Source organism: Octopus bimaculoides, chromosome 4, assembly GCF_046866305.1.
Source record: "Octopus bimaculoides isolate indiv1 chromosome 4, ASM4686630v1, whole genome shotgun sequence".
NCBI classification, from domain to species: Eukaryota; Metazoa; Mollusca; class Cephalopoda; order Octopoda; family Octopodidae; genus Octopus; species Octopus bimaculoides.
Window position 1 is genome coordinate 57,569,097 of NC_142931.1, and position 23,485 is coordinate 57,592,581.

The 23,485-nt window shown below is 33.2% G+C and overlaps 1 protein-coding gene across 10 annotated transcripts in view; it reads left to right on the plus strand.

The window, feature by feature from the left end:
* LOC106874706 (uncharacterized) overlaps positions 1–23,485 on the plus strand; it is a 777,908-nt gene that overhangs the window by 228,149 nt on the left and 526,274 nt on the right. For 2 of the 10 annotated variants that reach the window (XM_089350795.1, XM_089350796.1), the window contains exon 2: positions 629–697. The exons of the other annotated variants lie outside the window; for them this stretch is intronic. In XM_089350795.1, the coding sequence (XP_089206921.1) occupies positions 629–697 (69 nt within the window). The remainder of the gene's footprint in view (positions 1–628; positions 698–23,485) is intronic. 10 annotated transcript variants of the gene reach the window in all.

A 23,485-nucleotide genomic window follows, 5' to 3' on the forward strand; every position in this document is an offset into this window, starting at 1 on the left:
ACAGATTTAATGTTAGGGATGTAAACTTATTTCGCTAAACTGAAGTGTTTCTTTGGGTTTTTTTTGTTTTATGTTAGTGCATATTAGTATAGCGTCATTAAGTCTTAGTAGCCAGTTAGAATTAAACTGCTGTAGTCATTATTATTATCATCATTATCATCATTCTTGCCATAAGCACATCTTTCTTTTTTCTTTAAAATTCTTTGAGATTTATAGCACTTGTATTTTTATTCTAAGATTAGTGCTTGAATACTACATTATAATTGCTTTCATTTTTGTTATGTTTAATGATCAAATATAATAGATTATCATTAATCCTTTAGTATTTAAACTGGCCATATCAGGCAGAAATATTCTACTCCTTCTAGTCTGGCCTCTCACACCTACCCTAAAATGTCATTATAAAAATATACAATAGTGTCACTGAAATCTCAAAGCTACAAGATAATACATAATTGATTCAAATCAATGTGAATAAAAAAGCATTAAATGCGATAAAAAGGAATTAAACAGGATAATCTGAATGCTAAAGGGTTAAAGTAAAAAAAATAAACAATCCTATTTTTTATTTTCTAAAGAAAATATATGTTTCTTAATGAATTTTTCTTATTTTCTGTTTTCTCTTTAGGTAAGTCCAGACATTTCACTTTGTAATAAACTTCTCAAAGATTTGTGTCCATTGATAAAACCTGATTTGGTAAGTTTCATTTGGTTCATAAAATTCATTACACAACACAACCAATATGGTTGCCAGCTGCTCAAGGTATCAACTGAGGATTCATAAATTAATTCTAATTCTAACAAAATCATTGACATTCTCAGAGTGATTTCATAGCTATGTACTTCTTTTTAATTTTGCTTTTGATTTTTCCTCCAAAATTTATTTCTTTCCACCTCTTTTCTGTTTCTTTCTCATATCTGTTCAACTTCACCAATAAGATCAATTTAGAGTGAGTGAGAAGATGGACTTGCATGGCTACATGCCTGACAACAGTTACATGTAAATATACTACAGAACAGTGGTTCATAAACTAGGTAGTAGCACCCTTTTGAGGAAATGTATGATCACAAAGGAGTGGCAAATATCAAGGAGCTGCCTGGGGAAGCACTGGGTACACTGTTAATATAAATCAAAATATAATTTTGTTTTAGAAGTCTTTACCATCCTTAGTAATTTCCATGAAAATTTAGCATAGGGAGTTCAGGCAAATATGTAAAAAACAAAAATGGATGGAATAATATAAGAAAATATGGGTTAACAAACCACTGTAAAAAGACTAGCTTCTGTTTGATTAAAATAATCTTTTTTTTTTAAACAAGCTATTAGGAAGGGCTTTTGTAAAATGCCATTTAGTGAGAGGAGGGCACTGAACTACAAAAGGTTAAGAACTACTGCCATAATATATATGAATAGATTATAATCATACAAATTTAGTCAACACTGCATATGTAATTGAGTACACTAGACAAGAAATATCTACATGAACTCTTTGCAAGCAGAAAATGTGTGTGTGTGTAGCTCAGTCTTAAGGAACTTTTCTTAGTGTGTCAGTTATGAACAGTCACATATAGAGGTGGTGAGCAGGCAGAATCATTAATTAGTACACCAAACAAAATGCTGAGCAGCATTTCATCCATCTTTATGTTCTGCGTTAAAATTTTGCCAAGGTCAACTTTGCCAAGGTCAACTTTACCAAGGTCAACTTTGCCTTTCATCCGTTTGAGGTCGATAAAATAAGTACCAATTGAGTACTGGGGTTGATGCAATCAACTTACCATTTTCCCTGAAATTGCAGGCCTTGTGTCAGAATTTGAAACCAATAATTAACAGTCACATAGACAATATTAGTGTTTTATTTCCATTGCATACAGTACAACCTGCATCAGAGGTAGAGGCTACCTTCAGTTCCTGATCCCAACCTTTCTCTCTAATTAATAATGAACTATGTCACCTTTGTAATCTATTTCATTTCTATGTAACAAAGTCATATAACTTCTTGTAATTATATTATGTTCAGAATAGGGGCACATTGAAAATTTATACATTGCTGCAGTTAGAGATAGTAGCATGCCTTTGGCCAATATGCTAACACTTGTTCATCAATATTTCAAGATTATATAAAACACCTCGACATATTAGCTTAAATTGTTCTCAAGACATTGTTGTTACTAATTTTATCAACTACATAAGAGAAGCATATTGGCAGTATTGTTAGAGAGTTGGACAAAATTCCATTTGGCACTTAGTTACAGCTTTTTATATAGTCAGTTCAAATTCCACTAAGGTAAGCTTTTCAGAGTTGATGAAATAAACTGCTTGTCAAATACTGTTATTAATTTATCAACTAAAGTAACAAACTGGCAGAAGCATTAACCTGTTGGGCAAAATGCAAAATGCTTAGTCGCATGTTGTCTGTCTTTACATTCTGAGTCAAAATATAATATAGTTTTGAAATGATTTAAAAGAGAAAAGATTTATTCTATATTTTTACATATATGCCATCATATTTTTATATTTCCAAGAGTAGTGGGAAAACATAGAATGCTTGGTGAAACACTATATATTATATATCATATCCTCCATTCAAATCTCACTGAGATCAACTAAGCTTTTCATGCCTTTCAGGTGTGATGAAATAAACACCACTCAAGTACAAGCTTAAATTCAATCAACTTCACTCCTTCACAAATTTGTGGCCTCATGCCAAAGTTAGATAATATAATTTCCATAATTTCTTTATGTCTGTCTTACACATTTAGTTTCTTAGATGAGTAATCTTTTCTTTCTTTTTTTTTTGTTCATTAAATGATAATTATTCACTGACTTTGTTGAGCACAAATGAAATGAGAAAGTAATTGGAAATGAAGGAAAATTGTGGATAAATGATGATAGATGTGACAAAGGAAATAACAGCTTCGTATATGTAATGATATGGAATGATGCATGCTAGAATAAAGAGTATTAATTTTCGCAGGTATGCCACACACACACACGTGTGTGTGTTTGAGCATGTGCTGTTTGGATTTCATATTCCTTGTGAATTCATATCCTGTCTCAGTTGGTCAGTTTATATGGCACAGCTCCTCAGCTCACTTAGTTGTGGTACTGGATAAGTAGATTCCAGATGATCTGGTTATATTACTTGTGATAAAGTGCAAATCCTTTGTCTTTCAACTGCTTAAAGCAATATAATCTTGAGCTAAGCTCTGACCTTATGAACCTCTTTTGTCATCTTGTAGACCATGTTTAATATAGCCTCAGTTCAAGAACTAAAATCACTTAAAGAGTATGAGTGTGCGTATATGTGTCTGCACATGTGCATGTATGTACACACACACGATGAGGAAAGCATAAATATAGTGGTACTCCGTCGGTTGCGACAATGAGGGTTCCAGTTGATCCGATCAACAGAACACCCTGCTTGTGAAATTAACGTGCAAGTGGCTGAGTACTCCACAAACACGTATACCTTTAATGTAGTTCTCAGAGAGATTCAGCGTGACACAGATTGTGACTAGGCTGGCCCTTTAAAATACAGGTACAACAGAAACAGGATGAAAGAATAAGAGAAAGTTGTGGTGAAAGAGTACAGCAGGGTTTGCCACCACCCCCTGCCGGAGCCTCATGGAACTTTAGTTGTTTTCACTCAATAAACATTCACAACGCCCGGTCTGGGAATCGAAACCACGATATCCTACGACTGCAAGTTCGCTGCCCTAACTACTGGGCCATTGTGCCTTTACATAGTAATAATTATGGTAGATGCTTTAAGTAATATAATAGTTCTCTCCTGTTGCATGATATATTCTATTGCAGATGGCCATGAGTGTAAAACTTAATTATTTAATCTAATTTAGATGATTGATGATCACCTAGCAAAATAAATGAAATTAACTTAATTTTAAATAAGGCATTGACTTTCATAGTCAAGCTATTTATTAATTTAGTTGCCTAAGTGCGAATATTATTTCATTTTGACTTTTTCTTGACCATTCTTAACCCTAGATTCCATCAACCAATTGCTATAAGCATCTGCTCACCTAGCTCTCTTTCCTGCTGTTTCTAAATCATTACCATCTTTCCTACATTTGCAGTCTTCAGTTTTGATTCCACAGACCATCTGATTCCATGCTGTTTTTTAGCCTCATAGGGATTTCATTTACTTTGGAGTCATGCAGTTATGAAGTAACTTTTAACTGACATATGCTGACCTGCCTGCTCATCCATCCATCTACCTATTTAAACACACATGTATGCACTTACACATGCATTCATAACACTTTATCTGTATAGATATACACATACAAGAGAAAAGTAATTATATATTCACATTTATGCATATGCATTAATTTTATAAATTGATGTGTGTGTGTATGTGTGCATAAAATAAATCATAATTTTTTAATGTTCTCTTCTAAATCATATATCATAGATCATAATTTTCTTACACTATAAACATTACTGAGATTATTCTTATTTTCTTCAAATAAAGTTCCTTTCTATGAGAATCAAAAAAAAAGGAAAAATTCTAAAAATTGGTTACATATTAAAGCTTATATACCTATCTACAACAATTTACAACTGCTTTAGCTGCTAAAACAAGCAAATTAATAAAATTATCAAAGCAAAGTAATGTTAGGTTTTATACTTGACTAGGAAGGAAAAAGAACAAACATTATTTAAGTAATGGATGAATTTTTTTATGTTCACACTAATTGCACCAATATTTTTTTCTATTGAACTTTTGAAAAAATTAATTGAACTTTTTTGAAATATTTTGTGATGTTCATGTGAGAAATTAAATAATATTTTATTGAAGTTAGTTTTTTAAGAAAAAAAAATTATGATATTCATGTTAATGATCGAGTATCACTGGTAATTTCTGTTTTAAAAAATATCTGTTTGACCTTTTAAAATCTTAGAATTTTGCTTAAAAATGTCAAACTGATATTAAAAAAAAAAAATTTTTACGTAATATATCTTCACAGGTTTGTGTGTGTGTATTAATGTTTTATTAAGCATATAGTATTAAAACTTGAAGTAAGTTATTTTTACTATAAGACATGCAAAATTTATTAATGATCACAATATTAAAACTTTTTGTTCTTTATTTAAACTTCTTATTTATTAACAAAATAAATTAAACAAAAATGGAAAATTAAAAGCTAGGAAAAGTAAGATTGTTTGATAAGTTTTTAAATTTTTTTTATACTATCTCTTAGAGTAAACCAAACTGAAATGAGCTTTAGGATTTTGTTTTATTGTTGACTCTTTATTTTTAACACTAATGTAAATTTTAGTGAACAACTGAATACTTATTTTGCATTTTTTCTATGATATTTTTTTTTGTCTGTATTGGTGGGAGTTGTGGAATTTTTTAGTTATCATATTTCTTATAGCATTTCTTTTATTTAGATATATATAATGTCAAATTTATTTATGTCAATTCAAACTTACCACAACTGCCAAATGTGGAATTTGGTACATTTATTTTCCTCTCCAAGTGTCACATTGCATAAAAGCTTGAAATGTCAGATATAACTGAAGTTCAACTTAACTTTTGAGTATTGTTCAAATGTTTAGAATTGGAAAATACTACACAAGGTAGTTTCTTTATTGAGTTTCTTGTCTTCTTTGAAACTTTCTTGCAAAGTATTATGAAACTACTGAATTTCAGCTATAAGGCAATCATGCAGTGATGATGCCAACTTGATTTTTATGCTTATCTTAATCAGTTTCATATTTTTAAATTGTTCATTTGTATCCAATCACAAATTTCAAGTGAAAGTTGTTTCAAATGCATTTAGAAATGTCAAACAGACTTACATTCATCTTTTCTTCAATCATCATCAACATCATGATTTAATGTCCATTTTCCTAGCTAGCAAGGGTTAGGCAGCTTGATAAGAACTGGCAAGGTTGGCGAGCCTCACCAGGTTGCATAGCTTGGTTTCTGCAGCTGGATGTCCTTCTTAACGCTAACCACTTTACATGGCACCATCACCCACCTTATATATATATATATATATATATATATATATATATATTTACAAACCACAGTCTCTGATATTTACTCTTGATCTTTTGTCTGAGAAGAGGATATATATATGCATAAGTTTAGGACTAACCAATGTATCTTCTTTATTGTAAAATATGTGGCTTAACTCTTAATGATTAGGTACCACTGTGTGGCACATTTTATCAATTCATTATTTTAGAGGAAAGAGAAACAAGTAACTATGATTTGACTTTCTATTATTGAAAAAGCATGGATTTTTCATTTTGTTTATGAAAATATTCATAATTAGCCACATAAATAAGGGTATTTCAGAGTCTCAAAAACCTATAAGTCTTACGAAGTCTAACCCACCTCCTCCCAAAGTGATATTTTTATTGGACCATTTAAAGAGTTATATTTAAGAATATCAGTGATACTAATATTCATTTAGTCACAATCCAGCTGCTTCTTCAGGCATAGAATATTGCTTTTTAACAAGACTGCCAGGTTCATTTCTGTTTAGAATGCAGATTGTTTCTCACCAGGAGCAGAGTCTAGTTCACAGATATAATTAGCAATGTGTCTCTAGTTCTCTGTTTATTTATCCTTCTGACATGTGCATCGAAGATAATTAGCTGTTACTGTCTTTTGTTATTGTATTTGCATGTCTCAATTTCCTAGAAATACTGTGAAGTTGTTTAGTTAATTTTATCTGTATTTCATGGAAACACTACTGGATTGATTAGTTGGTTGAGTACTAAGTACAAATTTACATTATAATTTTAACTGCCTACATAAAAATTATATATATGTCTATATATGTATGTGTGTGTGTATATATGTATGTATTTATATATGTGTGTATGTATGTGTATATATATATATATATATATATATATGCATATATATACACATATATATGCATGTGTGTGTGTGTGTATATATATGTGTGTGTGTGTGTGTGTATATATATGTATATACATGTGTGTGTGTATATATATGTATATATATATATATGTGTGTGTATATATATATATATATGTATATATATATCTGTGTATATATATGTATATATATATCTGTGTATATATATATATATATATATATATATGTATGTATATATGTGTGTGTGTATATATATAGATACATACATGCATGCATATATATATATATATATATATATATATATATATATGCATGCGTGTGTGTATGCATCTATACATATAAATTTGACATGGTAGATTCTTTCTTGTCTTGGGATTCATGGTCAAACGGCTGGGTGGAATGGCATGGAAAAATGACACAAATGTGTAGAATGATCCAGTGGCTGTGCTGGGCTTTGTATTTTTTCATAGCTGTCATGGTTACCGAGATAATCAACTATAATAATACTCTTGTGTTTCTGAATGAGAAAGGAAGGGGTAATAGATGAATAAGGAAAGAAGGGGTGATGTCATACTTGGTAGTGAGCTGGTGAAAATTGTACGCTGAAAAAATAAATCAAACAGCATTTCAACGCTGTGTGAATATATGTGCATGTATGTAAAAGGGAGGGTATGTGAATGTGTGTGTGTTTGTGTGTGTGCGTGTGCATGCACAATGGAAGTGGGATGGTTCATCTTTGTTTGCTTAGTATTTGGGTTTATTTTTTGATTTGGTTGAATCTTGGTTGTTTTTTTTTTTTTGTTGGTCAGTTATTTTTAGAGTTTTGACAGATAAAAATCATTCTAAAATTGTTTTTTAACAGAAGCATGCCCAAACAAGTTGAATGCTTACACACAGCAGGTTTTACAGCCACATCATCCAAACTGACCGGGTGAAACCGGGCTTAGCTGCTAGTATATATATATATATATATATATATATATATATATATATATACATACATATATATATATATATATATATATATATATATATATATATATATATATATATGTGCATGCATGCATGTATACACACACACACACACATGTGTGTGTGTGAGTGTGTGTGTGTATCCATATGCATATACCTTTCCTTCACCTCCTTAAATTTCTCTATCATTTGCACTCTGTATAAGTTTGCCCTATTTGTATAAATATTTATATATTTATACATATAAATTCATCAGTCATCATCTGAAAATTTCCACCATTTGTATTTGATATACTTAATATATTTAATATATTCGATGTGTCTAATTTGCTTATCTCGGTAATTGCTTCTATACATGTGTGTGTTGTTATACAGACACACATACATTAAATGTCAAAGTGGAACATATATTTTATTCAATTGATACAATTCAGTACAGTCTAAATTATAAAATTAAATATTCATCCCTTGTGCACCCACCTATATTAAATAATGCATTACATCAACAAACATGGATTCAGTACATGTAAAAAGTACGATGAAAATAAGTTTTCTACTTATTTTTCATGTTGTCTAATACTCTTCCCACTTCTGAAATATTATAGTCAGAATGAGTTGGAACAGTTACAGTACAGATACAGATCAGCACCAATGTTTCTCAGCTAATCACAGATGAAATTAAATTTAAAACAGAAATTTTGCAAGATTCTTTAGAAGTATTCTGCATAATTCAATTTTCACCTGTAAGCTGTAGTGGATTTAAGTGATATATGCTACCGGTAGAGTCTTTTTATTGTTAAATAATGCAAGTGGTTGTCATAAAGGATAAAGCTTAGTTATTTGCAGACTAACTCCGGTAACTGAATTTATCCATTCTTCTTTCTAAGTATCTTCTTTGATGAATGTATTGATATGGTCTATAAGTAATATTAACAAAGTTAATGCAAAAAGAAAATAGTAAAAATAATAATGAATAAAAAGTATTTATGTTGCTTGAATTGAAATCAATGATTGCTATTGTTATCAGTATATTGATAGATAATGGTGATGATTTTCATGGTGGATTATTTTTAAGTCTATTGTGTTCTTACATTAAAATAAGCATACTATAGAAATCAGATTTTCAATTTTCTGGGCTATAGTGTTGTAAAGGTAGCTTTATGTAAATAATTTCATAAGTTACTAATTCTGTTTTGCTTTAGCTATTTATTCTTGTTTGTTATAGGATCTCAGTGTGTTATTCTCTGGACTTCCTGAGTCAAGCCCCTTATTGATATTACATATTGATCTTGCAAAAATCTGTGAGATAAGGAAACATATGATGAAAACCTATGCTAAAACAATATCTCAAAATGGCTAAAACTTTCAGTAAATTGTACCCATTCAGAAGTTGTAACTATTTAATGCCTTACCTGGGATTGAACTCAGAACATCTTTATCTACTATACTATGCCTGTGGGTTAATTTCTACTATAGACATAATATCTTTATCTACTACACTATGTCTGTAGGTTAATTTCTACAGTGGACATAGCATAGTAGATAAAGGTGTTGGTTAATACAGTGCAGTCACCTAGATATTCTGAGTTCAATCCCAGGCAAGGTACTAAGATAATTCATAAAAATCAACTGAAGCAAAACATATCGTGAAACACAGAGAGCAGAATAAGAACAGTACACCCACATGAATCAAGCAGAAAGTTAGGATCGAAATTCCAGCCCAAGAGACCTGAAGAAGGCTGGAGCAGACAGCAGCTGAAACATAGTGAAAGCAACAATCAAGATGAGGACACCGGTCCAACTAACATAAACAATACACATAATATAAATTCTTCATCTCAGAAATATAGAATTGTGTTACTTATAAGTTAGGAAAATAAATTTTATATCAGTATTATCTCTTCTGCTTCTGTGGAAAATATTTTTTGTTCTTAACACAATGTTAGAAGTCATTATACAATATGTTTAGTAATATAGTCACCTTCCTTATTAATAAATATAAAATGCAGAGTTCAAAAATGGCCTACATTATACTTTATTAGTTTCAAGACATAATGGTATAACTCTTTTACTCTTTTACTTCAGTCATTTGACTGTGGCCATGCTGGAGCACCGCCTTTAGTCGAGCAAATTGACCCCAGGACTTATTCTTTGTAAGCCTAGTACTTATTCTATTGGTCTCTTTTACAAGTTACGGGGACGTAAACACACCAACATCGGTTGTCAAGCGATGTTGGGGGACAAACACACACACACACACACACACACACACACACACACACACACATATATATGGTGGGCTTCTTTCAGTTTCCGTCTACCAAATCCACTCACAAGGCTTTGGTCGCCCTGAGGCTTTTAGTAGAAGACACTTGCCCAAGGTGTCACGCAGTGGGACTGAACCCAGAACCATGTGGTTGGTAAGAAAGCTACTTACCACACAGCCACGCTCTCTATGTTTCACGATATGTATAAATTGAAAAAGAATTTAATTTTAATTTCCTTTTAAAGAAAGGGGAAAAAAAACAAAACAAATTGATTAAAGTTCTTTTAACCTTAGACCTATCACAGTTCTGCAACCTGATTTGGTTAATATTCTGATTTTTATCAAGATAAATGTAGATAAAAACTTGTTTTACTTGGAAAGTACCTGTCTTCCTGCATATGGTACCTATTACCTTCACTACTATAACCAAATGGAACAGGTACAAAATATTTCCAGATGGCGTATGCACATGTACAACTCACACACACACTGTCTGTCTGTCTGTCTCTCTCTCTCTCTCTCTCTCTCTCCATCTCTCTCTCTCTCCCTCCATCTATCTATCTATCTATCTATCTATCTATCTATCTATCTATCTATCTATCTATCTATCACATTCTCTCATTCTCACACAAATTACTGAACTCTTCTTTTGAAACATTAAGTATCTCAATTGACTGACAAGATTTTATGAAATAAATAGCTAACTGCTTTTTACTTCCTTCCTGTTTCTGTAGTTAAGACCATATGAATCAGATGAGATATTTTTAATCATATGATTTTCATTCTTTTGCATAATCAGGGGCTACTTTATCCCATTTCACTTAATCTGTAATAAATGTTGTCAAGCTTTATCAGAAAAAGATCACTTTGCAGATTTACTGATTTTTGTGTTCGTATGTGGCAGTATGTGAGTGTGTGTGAATGCATGTGTGAGTGTGTATGCATGTGTGTGTGGCTGTACACCTTTGGTTAGTACATCATAGCTTAATGAGTATTGAACAAACGAGAATAGTAGGAAGTAGAATGAAAAATTATCCCTCTTTTATAGATGATAAAGTATACTGTAAACGTGTTACACTGGCAGAACTACTAAATAAGTAATGTTTAACACATGATAATTATACATGCATAGATATATATATGTATATATGTGTGTGTGTGTGTGTATAATATATATATACACGTGTGTGTGTGTGTGCACTTACACGCACATATATATATATTCAGTTTGTGAAGAGTTTTTGTACTCTAATAAGATCATATTACTCTACCTTTGGTATTTGAGTACTATTTCTTTCCACCTTGTTTCACATTTATGTGCTTACTTGTGTGTGTGTATACATATCAGCATCATCATCATTATCATCATCATTTTTATGCCTGGTGTTTCTAATCTAGCATTTGTTGAGCAAGATTTAATGAGGCAATACAATACAACCAGATGCCCTTCTTGTTACCAATCTGTAGTTGTTTTGAAAGCCAGGTGTTTTTATTACACTAATCTTTCTTTACTGCTGAGCCATATGGATATATTGTTCATGAGAAATGTAAGCAATTGCACAGATTTTCAAAAGATGTTAATGTGAAGACATGCTGAAACAGTATGCATGCACTCACATGCAGGTGTACACATATATGACAGGCTTCCATAGAGTTTCCATCCATCAACTATCATTGGTTGGCTTAAAGCTATAGTAGAAGACCCTTGTCAAGGTGCCATGCAATGGGATAAAATCTGAAATCACATGATTGCAAAGTGAACTTGAAAACCACATGACCTGTTTGTGTGTGTATGTGTGTGTGTGTATGCGTTTGTGTAAAAAATAGAACTTTAGTAAAATAGTGGTGGTTTGGGATTGTAAAAATTATACAGTGATAGGGAAAGAGAAATATATACAATAGCTAATCTTGTTGCAAACCAACTTATTTGTTTTGAATATATGAGTTCATAAATCAAATAACATAACATCTTAATAAATTCATTAATTTAACTTATTTAATTGGGAGCTGGATTGACAACTTCATTAGAACAAAATGATTTATAGTATTAAGCTATAACTACTCACATTCATTTTTCTGGTTAGAGTTGATTTAATTTATTTTCCTCTCTCCTGAAACTTGTGGTCATATGCCTATGTTAGACTCTAGTAGTTTAACTTATTTAATCATTCAGTTATGCATTTTTTATTATTAATTTTGTATGAACTTTGTGTCAGTCAGAGATCACACCCATAGATTCTGTGTACATGTACCTACTCATATACATACATACATACATACATACATACATACATACATACATACATACATACGTGTGTGTGTGTGTGGATATATATACCATTCATCCATTTTTCTATGCTTGCATGGGCCAAATGAAATTTGTCGAGGCAAACTTTTTTCTATGGCTGGATGCTCTTCTTGTTGCCAACCCTCATCTGCTTCCGAGCAAGGTAATGTTTCCCCATGACCAGACATATTTTTCATGGAAGACTGGAAATGAACAACATAGATTGTATGATGGTGATACTTATTTATAATCATCACATAATGTTGAGACAAGGGTATGCACATGCACACAATCACAATGGTTCAGTGGGCTTCTTCCAGTTTATGTCTACCAAATCCACTTACTGGGCTTTAGTTGACCTAGGGATATAACAGAAGACACTTGCTCAAAGTGCCAAGCAGTGGGACTGAATCGGAAACATCATGGTTGGGAAGCAGTCTTCTTAATTACACAGCCATGCTTGTGTTTATGCATGTGTGTGTGTGTGTGTGCGTGCGCGCATGTGTGTGTGTGTGTGTGTGTGTGTGCGCGCGCATGTATATGTGTGTGTGAATGATTGAATCAGTATGACATGGTCTCAGATCCTTAAAAGTAGGGAGTAACTCTGAATAACCTGAGCTGTGACAAGTCATTTAGTTTATACTAACATGGAAAAGTAGATGTGAAATTGATGTTGATTACATATATATATATAATGAAATACAATAATTCTGAGTTCTTAATTAGTATCAAGCAATTAAATAGTTTTAAGTGCATTTTTAAGTGATATGATCCAGCCCCTCAGCAACTGTACCTTTGTCTGTCTCTGTCTCCTCCTTCCTTTTCTCTCCCCTGTCTCTGTTATACATACACACTTTGCTCACTTATCCTATTGTGTATATCTCTTCCCCCACTTGTGTGTGTGCATGCACACAATAACACACAACACACTATCGTCTGTTTTATGCTTGTTATAAAGAACAGAACATAAGCAGCTAATTATCTTTTTATTGCAGATTTTTATCAACTTTTAACTGGTTCCAGCATAATTATAACCAAATTCAAGGGTTCACAGCAAAAATATGTTATGTTTGTCATAGTGTCAATATGAAAGTACATAGCTTATCATGACATTATAGAACTTCCTTAGAAACTTCTATATCTTTGTAAAAATATAATCTTATCATTAAAATTTTACTTAGACTATATGTTACAAACTAGATATGTTCAGAGATTATGTAAGTGCATATTAATTATTGATATGGCTAGTGTTAGTGAGGAAACGCATTCATAAAATGTACCCAAGGGAAACTGAATGACACAAAAACATATTTGCTCATAGTCTGTGAATGCATAAAAGGAAGTGATGATACATGGTGCAGATTACACTATGTGTAATTGGTTGCTTAGCGAGAGGAATGACTAAGGTTAAAAGGCAAATAAACTAGACAGTGAATTGTCAGAGATATTAGAGGATCACATGAAATGTCTTGCAATGCTTTTTTGTTACCTAGGATGGTGGACTGGTGGAAATGTTAGACTGTTGAATGGGATGCTTTGCAGTGCTTGTTCCATCGTTTTGCATTTTTGTCTTAGCTTACTTGTTCAAATCCTGTCTTAGCTTGCTTGTAGACTTAATCCATTGCCCTCTTTAACACCACCTGGTCCTTGGTGCCTTTAGTGATGATGTCCACTTGTTGCAAGCATTCAGGCCATGTGTCTAATTTGCTCCTTCCTTCCATTCTACCACTATTGGAAGGTCTTTAAAGAGCTATGGTCACTGCCTCTTCTTCTGACTAAAAGATAAAAATAATAACCATGGGTCAGTAAGCAGTTGGAGAAATGTATAAGCATAGGTAAAATATAATTATTGTTGTTTAGATCCAAGTCATCTCTGAACAGACCTATGACCAAAGGCATACCAGCTATGACCATTCCATCTTTGGTTATAGTGTACCTAGAGGTCCCTTCAGAACATAAAGACGGACGAAATGCCGCTAAGCATTCTGCCCACTTGCTGCCTGAATAATGGTTTCAAATCTTGGCTCAAGGTCAGCAATTTTGAGGAAGGGTCAAACTCATTTACATCAACCCCAATTCTCAACTGGTACTTATTTTATCAACCATGAAAAGAAGAAAGGCAAAGTTGACCTTAGTGAAATTTGAACTCAGAATATAAAAGTGGACAAAATGTCATTTAGCATTTTTCTTGCTGTGCTAACAATTCTGTGAGCTCGGGGCCTAAATAATAATGATTTCTTTTATAACAATAATAATGATCCTTTCTACATTGAGCACAAAGCCTGAATTTTGGTGGGAGGAGGCTAGTCAATTATGAGACTTCCAGTGCTTCATTGGTACTTTTTATATCAACTCCAAAAAGATGAAGGGTAAAGTTGGCTTCAGTGGAGTTTGAACTCAGAGCATAAACCAGAAGAAAGATTGCTAAGCATTTTATCTGGCATGCTGATGATTTTACCAGTCTGTCGCCATTATAATAATAATAATAATAATAATAATATTAATAATAATAATATTGCTTCAAATTTTGGCACAGGGTCAGCAATTTCAAGAGGATGGGTGGAGCTTAATCAATTTCATCAACTTAGTACTTTATTTTATGGGCCCTGAAGATATGAAAGGTAAAGTTGACCTTGCTAGGGTTTGAACTCAGAACATAAACTGTCAGAATAAATGCTGTATAGCATTTTTTCTGATGCTCTAATAATGATTCTACCAATCCACCATCACCATCACTATCATCATTTAGCATCCGTTTTCCATACTAGCATGGACTGGACTGTTTAACAGGAGCTGGCAAGGCTGGGAGTTATCCAGGCTCCATTGTTGGATGCCCTTCTTAATGTCAACCACTTTACAGAGTGTACTGGGTGTCTTTTTACATGGCACCAACATGGGTGATTTTCACATGGCACTTGCACATGTGCTTTTCACATGGCACTAGCACTGACAGTGTTACCAAGTGCCTTGCAAAAAGACAAAAGAGAAAGCAAAAACCCCTGGACTGGGAATGGGGAGAAATGTTGAGGGATGAGTGGCTTTGTGCCAGTTGAGAGATTAAACACAAAGGTAGGAATCTTGCTGTAAATACATGGATTACCCAGTTGGAAAAGAAAGGAGAGTGAGTTAAAAAGTAAGACAAGATAAAAAGAGTGGTAGTGTGAGAAATATAGTGAAGATGTGTTGGGACATGCCTTTGAAGGACTTTGGGGTTGGTGAGGATAGGTGAAGTGATACAGAGCTTTGGACTGGGTGAGTGGGCAGAATAGAGGTGACTATAGCAAATGATGGAAAGAAATGCAAGAGAGGCTTGGGGGCAGGGGTTGCCGTAGATATGTGAGGGCAGGATAGGTGATGAGAAGCAAGTGAGTTGTGACAGTTGGTAGAGGAAGGCAATCATAAATGGAAGTGGTTCGGGGTGGGGAAGAAAGGTAACTGAGAAAGCTGGGGCATGTAATATGTGCCTATGTTGTTTTCAGGTGATAGAGAAGTGATGGGTGTTAAGGGTATAATAATAATAATCCTTTCTATTTTAGGCACAAGGCCTGAAATTTGGGTGATATAGATAATTGATTACATTGACTCCAGTGTTTCACTGGTACTTAATTTATCAACCCCGAAAAGATGAAAGGCTAACTCGACCTCGGAATAATAATAATAATAATAATAATAATAATAATAGCATGAATAATCCATAATGCAACATGAATTTATTCACTATAAGTTTCAGCAGTATCCACTACAGAGTTAGTTGTTTATAAGGGTATTCATAACAACAACAGCAGGTAGTAATTGCAGTATCTTTTATAAATTCAAACATTTCTATTGTCAATTTAATACAAGGTAATTTACATAGTTATTGCATTCTTCTCTTACTAACACACAATATTATCAATGTGATATCTGCAACGTTTCAATATTCTTAAGTGTGATCACATAATACAGAATATTCAAGTGAATCATATCTTTCTATGGGTTTTTTAATGTAAGTAGATTGATGCAGCACAAAGGCAATAAATGGTTCAATATTTTGTAGTATTTGATCAGGTTGTTATATAGGTGCTTCATCAAGAATCAGAATAGACAAGTCAAGGTAATTTGGGGGAATATTAATATTTACAGTTGAAGCACTCACATAATAACTAACCTCAGCTTGAGTGTCTCCTGATTGGACCAGGTCACTTATTGTTGCTGTTTCTTCTCAATCACTGGAAACATGAATGTCAGTATACTGGAAGCTCCAATAGGCTAACTTCTTCAGCTAAAAGTGTTGCCTTTTTAACCAAAGTACATCCTATCAGAACCTTTCCAAGCAAGGAAAGACAAATTGCCATGTTCATTTCTGTAGTTTTTTTCAAGTAATGGCAAAAAGATGCTCGTGGGTTGTTGGGTTTGTAGATATAAACAATATGAATCAAAATAACATGATGGATTGAGTAAAACAGATTCTTGCATAGGGATAAATAGGTTTTCAGGTTTTTAGTTAATGTTGATATCATGTGTTCCCAGATGATACTAATGTAATGTTTGCACTGCCTATTTTTGGTGGGGTGATATAGGAGCAGGTGACTAGTTGAGATACTCCTGCTAAGTAAAAAAAAAAAAGACTTTTTTTTCAATATTATTGGCAAAATAAGTGAAATAAAGTACAATTATAGATGGACCATAAGTCCCTTTAATGAGAAGTTTATATTTTCTCAATATCATTTGTAGTAATAATAATTTTTTATTAAGGTCATACATCAGCAGGTAGAATGTTGTCAATGAAATCAACCCCAGAATATATGTGATATGTATTTTATTGAGCCCAAAAGGGTAAAAGACAAAGCCAACATTGTCAGAATTTGCATTTAGAAAGTATAACAGTGGTATTAAATAATGTAAATAAAACATTTAATCTAGCACCTTACCAGTTCTACTTCTCCATCCTTTTGCTGTCATTCTAAATTTGCTTTATTTAAAGTCTGTGGTGATAACATCAACCGTATATAGATAAATCAAGTCTACATGAACTCTTGTAACATAATTTAATGGTGGGGTGGTAGAGTCTGGAATTCTTTTTTGTTTTTGTTTTGCAAGTTGCTTTCTGAAGTGGCAGGTTATTGTTTGTTGTAAGCCTGCGATAGGAAAGTTTGCAATTATTAATTTAAAGGTGTAATTCTGGAGCGTACAGTGAGTCTTGCCATCAGGAGTCTGGAGCTTTTATTATCATTAAAGGGAGAATAAAACAGTCTATTCAGAAATAGTTGGTCATCTGTTGTGTAATTGTGACTGCTACTGCATAGAGATAAACTCCCAGTGAACCTGGCTTTGATTCTTGGTTGACATTTACACTGATAATAACTTGAAAAAAAAAAAAAATGTATGTCACAAATTCTTTAGTACTCATATTGTTAATACCTAAGAAAAGTATGCATATCACAGATTCTCATTTTCTTCTCTAATCATGATGCTGGGGCCGTATGTAAAATATCTAATTTTGTTGAAAATCAATTCTGTCCTGAATCCAGTAGTAAAATTTGTTTTGTATTCAAGCCTCGCTTTTTTACCCCAATAAATGCAAAAATGTTGTGTTATGGTGGATACTATCTTTTGAAAAGCTTTAACATGTTAAATGAGAGCTCTTCAGAATTTGAACCTTAATGAATTTTTCTATGACATAGCACAAAAGTGAGTTGACACATCACTGATGAAATGCCACTACTGATTTTAATAAAATCAGTTTTACTCTTTTTTTTCTTTTTTTGTTTTTTTTCCTTCCTTTTTTGGTTTTTTTTTAACTATTGAGATCAGGATTCTATTGCTAAATTTCGATGTTTTATCATATGCTGAAGACTCAACACTTTTTATAAGTTACTCTATTTAATGGCATATAAGATGTATGTAATGTAAGCAAGACCTTTCCTCATTTCAATAGGGAGTATTCAGTGTTAGATTTGATTGAATTTAAATATTTAAGGTTTATTGAAATATGTAGCTTCTTTATAGAAGGAAAATGTTAATGCAAAGCAGCAAACAAGACATCAAGAAAATTCATTTGAATAACATTGAGTTGATACTGTTGGTTGTGAGTGTGAATACAAATTTTTGGTGTACAATGATAGATGGCATCAGAATCAGGTAATGATGGTAATGAATTTTAACATTACTATTTCTCACCATTCCCCAAATTTCAGGTTGTTTCAAAAGCTAATGAATGTTTTCAAGTTTAAAAAAAGAATAAAATAAGTATGAGAGCTGAGACATAGTTTCTAAGAGTTGCAATTTCAGCAATAGGTATGACTTAGTTTTTTAGCAATTTAGTATTGCCTGAACAAAAATTAGTCTCTGGACAACTAGATAAATTATTGATTCCTTTTTTTTAACTGAAGTACTGATGACAACAACAGTGCTGCCACCATCATCCATGTCGTCTGCAGGACACTTTTAGTTCAATATGAGAGGCAAAACAGTACACTCTTTGTACGACACATGCAGCGCACACTTTCATACAATCTTCACCCAATAAAATTACTCACTCAATGCATACTCTACATTGGCATAAAGACCACCTACAATGGTCTTTTGTGACATTTTTGCATGGTGTACTCAAAACATAATAGCTTAGTATTAAAATGATGTAATATAATATTTAGATTCAACTCCAATATATTTTTTATGATTTGTTTAGTGTAATGTATGACATACTCTGTACCATATGCAATATTTGTGAAATTATTCTTTTAGTAATGTGTTCCAGTTTATGATAAGCAATGTGTGATAGGATCCACTCTCCAAAATTTGCTACAGAATAATATAACACAGCTTAAACACACTGCCATCTTAAAACAAGGGCACACTTAGCAGTTGCCTAGAGGCTTCATGGGTCTAAGGCACTCAAAGTTAATCTTATACAACTCACATTCTGTACAATTGCCACTCAATGATATGACACAAAATCACACAGGCCATAGTCTGTGCAATTACCAACTGACACTAAAACACATAATACAACTTACATTACACATAAAAAACATAATCACCACCTAGCAAAAACAGGAACTTCAAAAAAAACGACTGATATTGGACATATTGGTTTCAAATTTTGGCACAAGTTCAGCAAGTTTGGGGTTTACAATTAAAAAGGATAATCAGAACCAATTTAAATGATTTAGTGGAGTAGCTGACAAATTTTGAAGTAAACAAATGAGTCTATCAAAAACAACTAAAAATATATACAAAGACAAGTGTACATTACAAAGGTTCATGTGAAAAGAGCAAAAATGTTCAGATTTATAAAAAAAGCAATGAATCAAGTATATACATATAAGAGAAACTATCCAAAAGCTTTCAATTATCTCTCATCTATCATAAATCTCTATAGCTATCTTCCAGATAATAGGGAAACACAATATTTTTTAGATCTTGTTAGTAAGACCATCTGGAAAAGCAATGACATTCTGGTAAACAAAGCCAGGATAAATCCTGTGGCTGTATCAAATTAGCCATTCAGTATTTACATGAACCAGCCGTGACTTAAACAAGAATACTTTACACAACTGAGAATAGTTTTCAACATCAGGCAGAAAATCCACGGAACCCATCATCACACACACACACACACACACACACACACACACTCTCTTTCTCTCTCTCTCTCTCTCTCTCTCTCTCTCTCTCTCTCACATTACATTTTGGTGTGCAAGTATGTTGTACCTTCCAAATTTTGGTCTCATGACAATATCCAGGAAGTAAGGCATAGCAAATTTCAGCCGGCTTTTATCACAGTTGTTGAAATGTGCACACACCCATATGTCAGTGCATAGCCAAGGAATTATTTAGTATTAAAACTAATACTGCTAAGATTTTCAGTGTATGAATGCCCAAGTCTGGCTCTAGACCAACTGTCTTAAGCACAGAGTCTACCAACAATGGGCGGTTTGTCTGTTATTATTATAATGGGAAAGGTGGCAAGCTGGCACAGAGGGCAAAATGCTTAACAGTATTTCATCCGCCTTTACGTTCTGAGTTCAAATTCCACCGAAGTTGACTTTGCCTTTGATCCTTTTGGACCAGTGGAACACTGAGGTCAATGTAATTGGCTAGAACCCTCCCCAAATTTCAGGCCTTGTGCCTATAGTAGAAAAGATTACTATTATTATTATTATTATTATTAGAAATAAAGTAAAATGAAATAAATCTTTATCATAATGTTTCTAACTATATTTTATGCAAGTTTCTACATACACCACCAGATGTACATCTATGTTCTTGAGGCATGACATTTTATAATGTAAAATTGTGTTTGAATGCTAAAGCTTTGATTTTTATTTATTTATTTGCATACTTTATTTTGTTTAATGTAATATCACTTCAGTGTTTTATCTATAATATGTTCAATATGAGTTAAGGTGGCAAGCTGGTAGAATGGTTAGTATACTGGGTAGAATACTTAGCAGCATTTCATCTATCTTTATGCTCTGACTTCAAATTCCACTGAGGTTGACTTTGCCTTTCATCCTTTTGGGATCAATAAAATAAGTACCAGCTCTTTTCATATGAACTTATGTAATGTACATTTGTCTTTGTATATATTTTTAGTTGTTTTTAATAGACTCATTTGTTTACTTGAATTTTTGTCAGCTATTCAACTAAATCATTTAAATTGGTTCTGATTATCCTTTTTATTTTCTGTAAATTTCTTTGATGGATATCTAAGAGTTGCAATTTCAGCAATAGGTATGACTTAATTTTTTAGCAATTTATTGTTGCCTGAACAAAAATTAGTCTCTGGACAACTAGGTAAATTATAATGATTCCTTTTTTTTAACTGAAGTACTGATGACAACAACAGTGCTGCCACCACCATCCATGTCATCTGTAGGACACTTTTAGTTCAGTATGAGAGCCAATACAGTACACTCTTTGTACGACACACACAGCACACACTTTCATATATTTCACTTTTATATATGTATATATATATATATATATATATAGTTTTAGGGAAAAGAACCAGTGGATTTTCATCGTGCAGTTACTGTTAATACTTCATTTAGAGAATTAACATTGCTTGTTTTCACCTTTTCAATATCAGTGAAGAATGTCACTGGAAAAGAAGATATAAGATTTTGCCAGGTTTTTCTCTCTCACCAAGGTCATCAGCTGTCGAACGCCGAAGAAGGGAAATAACCCTGAAATCCGGATACGTTCGTGCTGCTGGTCGTGGTGAGAGGGATAACTCCCTTGGCAAACAGGACACAGTCGTGTGTCGATAAGCCAGCTGGAGGAGATGTCCTCCTGGGGCTAAAAGCAACAGTAACATCCACCCCTAGGGGTCAGCCACACTTAAGTGGCAATATACTACACTTTATCGTGCAGTTACTGTTAATACTTCATTTAGAGAATTAACATTGCTTGTTTTCACCTTTTCAATATCAGTGAAGAATGTCACTGGAAAAGAAGATATAAGATTTTGCCAGGTTTTTCTCTCTCACCAAGGTCATCAGCTGTCGAACGCCGAAGAAGGGAAATAACCCTGAAATCCGGATACGTTCGTGCTGCTGGTCGTGGTGAGAGGGATAACTCCCTTGGCAAACAGGACACAGTCGTGTGTCGATAAGCCAGCTGGAGGAGATGTCCTCCTGGGGCTAAAAGCAACAGTAACATCCACCCCTAGGGGTCAGCCACACTTAAGTGGCAATATACTACACTTTATCGTGCAGTTACTGTTAATACTTCATTTAGAGAATTAACATTGCTTGTTTTCACCTTTTCAATATCAGTGAAGAATGTCACTGGAAAAGAAGATATAAGATTTTGCCAGGTTTTTCTCTCTCACCAAGGTCATCAGCTGTCGAACGCCGAAGAAGGGAAATAACCCTGAAATCCGGATACGTTCGTGCTGCTGGTCGTGGTGAGAGGGATAACTCCCTTGGCAAACAGGACACAGTCGTGTGTCGATAAGCCAGCTGGAGGAGATGTCCTCCTGGGGCTAAAAGCAACAGTAACATCCACCCCTAGGGGTCAGCCACACTTAAGTGGCAATATACTACACTTTATCGTGCAGTTACTGTTAATACTTCATTTAGAGAATTAACATTGCTTGTTTTCACCTTTTCAATATCAGTGAAGAATGTCACTGGAAAAGAAGATATAAGATTTTGCCAGGTTTTTCTCTCTCACCAAGGTCATCAGCTGTCGAACGCCGAAGAAGGGAAATAACCCTGAAATCCGGATACGTTCGTGCTGCTGGTCGTGGTGAGAGGGATAACTCCCTTGGCAAACAGGACACAGTCGTGTGTCGATAAGCCAGCTGGAGGAGATGTCCTCCTGGGGCTAAAAGCAACAGTAACATCCACCCCTAGGGGTCAGCCACACTTAAGTGGCAATATACTACACTTTATCGTGCAGTTACTGTTAATACTTCATTTAGAGAATTAACATTGCTTATATATATATATATATATATATATATATTCAGCCTAATATTTTGTATATTTTCCTCCATGTAGAGATAAGCATATTTAATCAGTTTATGTTTGTCTAAAAGACAATGAATGTTTGGCTGGTTTTCTTGAAGTAATAAACATGTAGTTTTATTCAGGTTACCTAATTAGTTTTCAATGGGAAAAAGCAGTAGAGACATAATGCTAAGGAAGTAACATGGATGAGTCGTATATGTTGAGTTAGGCCAAAAGATATGTAAATACATAAAATACAACAAAAATAATTCATTTAAAATCATTGTTGAACAGCATTTACTGAAGAAGTTTTTTAAAAAAGAAAAGAATGATAAATTCTCTGAAATGACATAACATTCTACATAAGTTGTTGTTTAACCTCAGTTTTATCCTAACTGATCTGAACTATGATCAAAAAGGATTTCATCTGTGACGACTCTATCTTTTTTGGAGTATCACCTGAATTGCACTGTTTAGTGTACTCTTTCCTTATTTAAGGTAGCTAAGCATGTTTTTTAAGGAAGATTTGGCTGATATTTATAATTTGTTGGTTAAATTCACAGAAGCTCTCATCTCATTCTACATAAATTGTCTTTGAATGTGGTATATGGCTGTATAGTTAAGAAACTTGCTC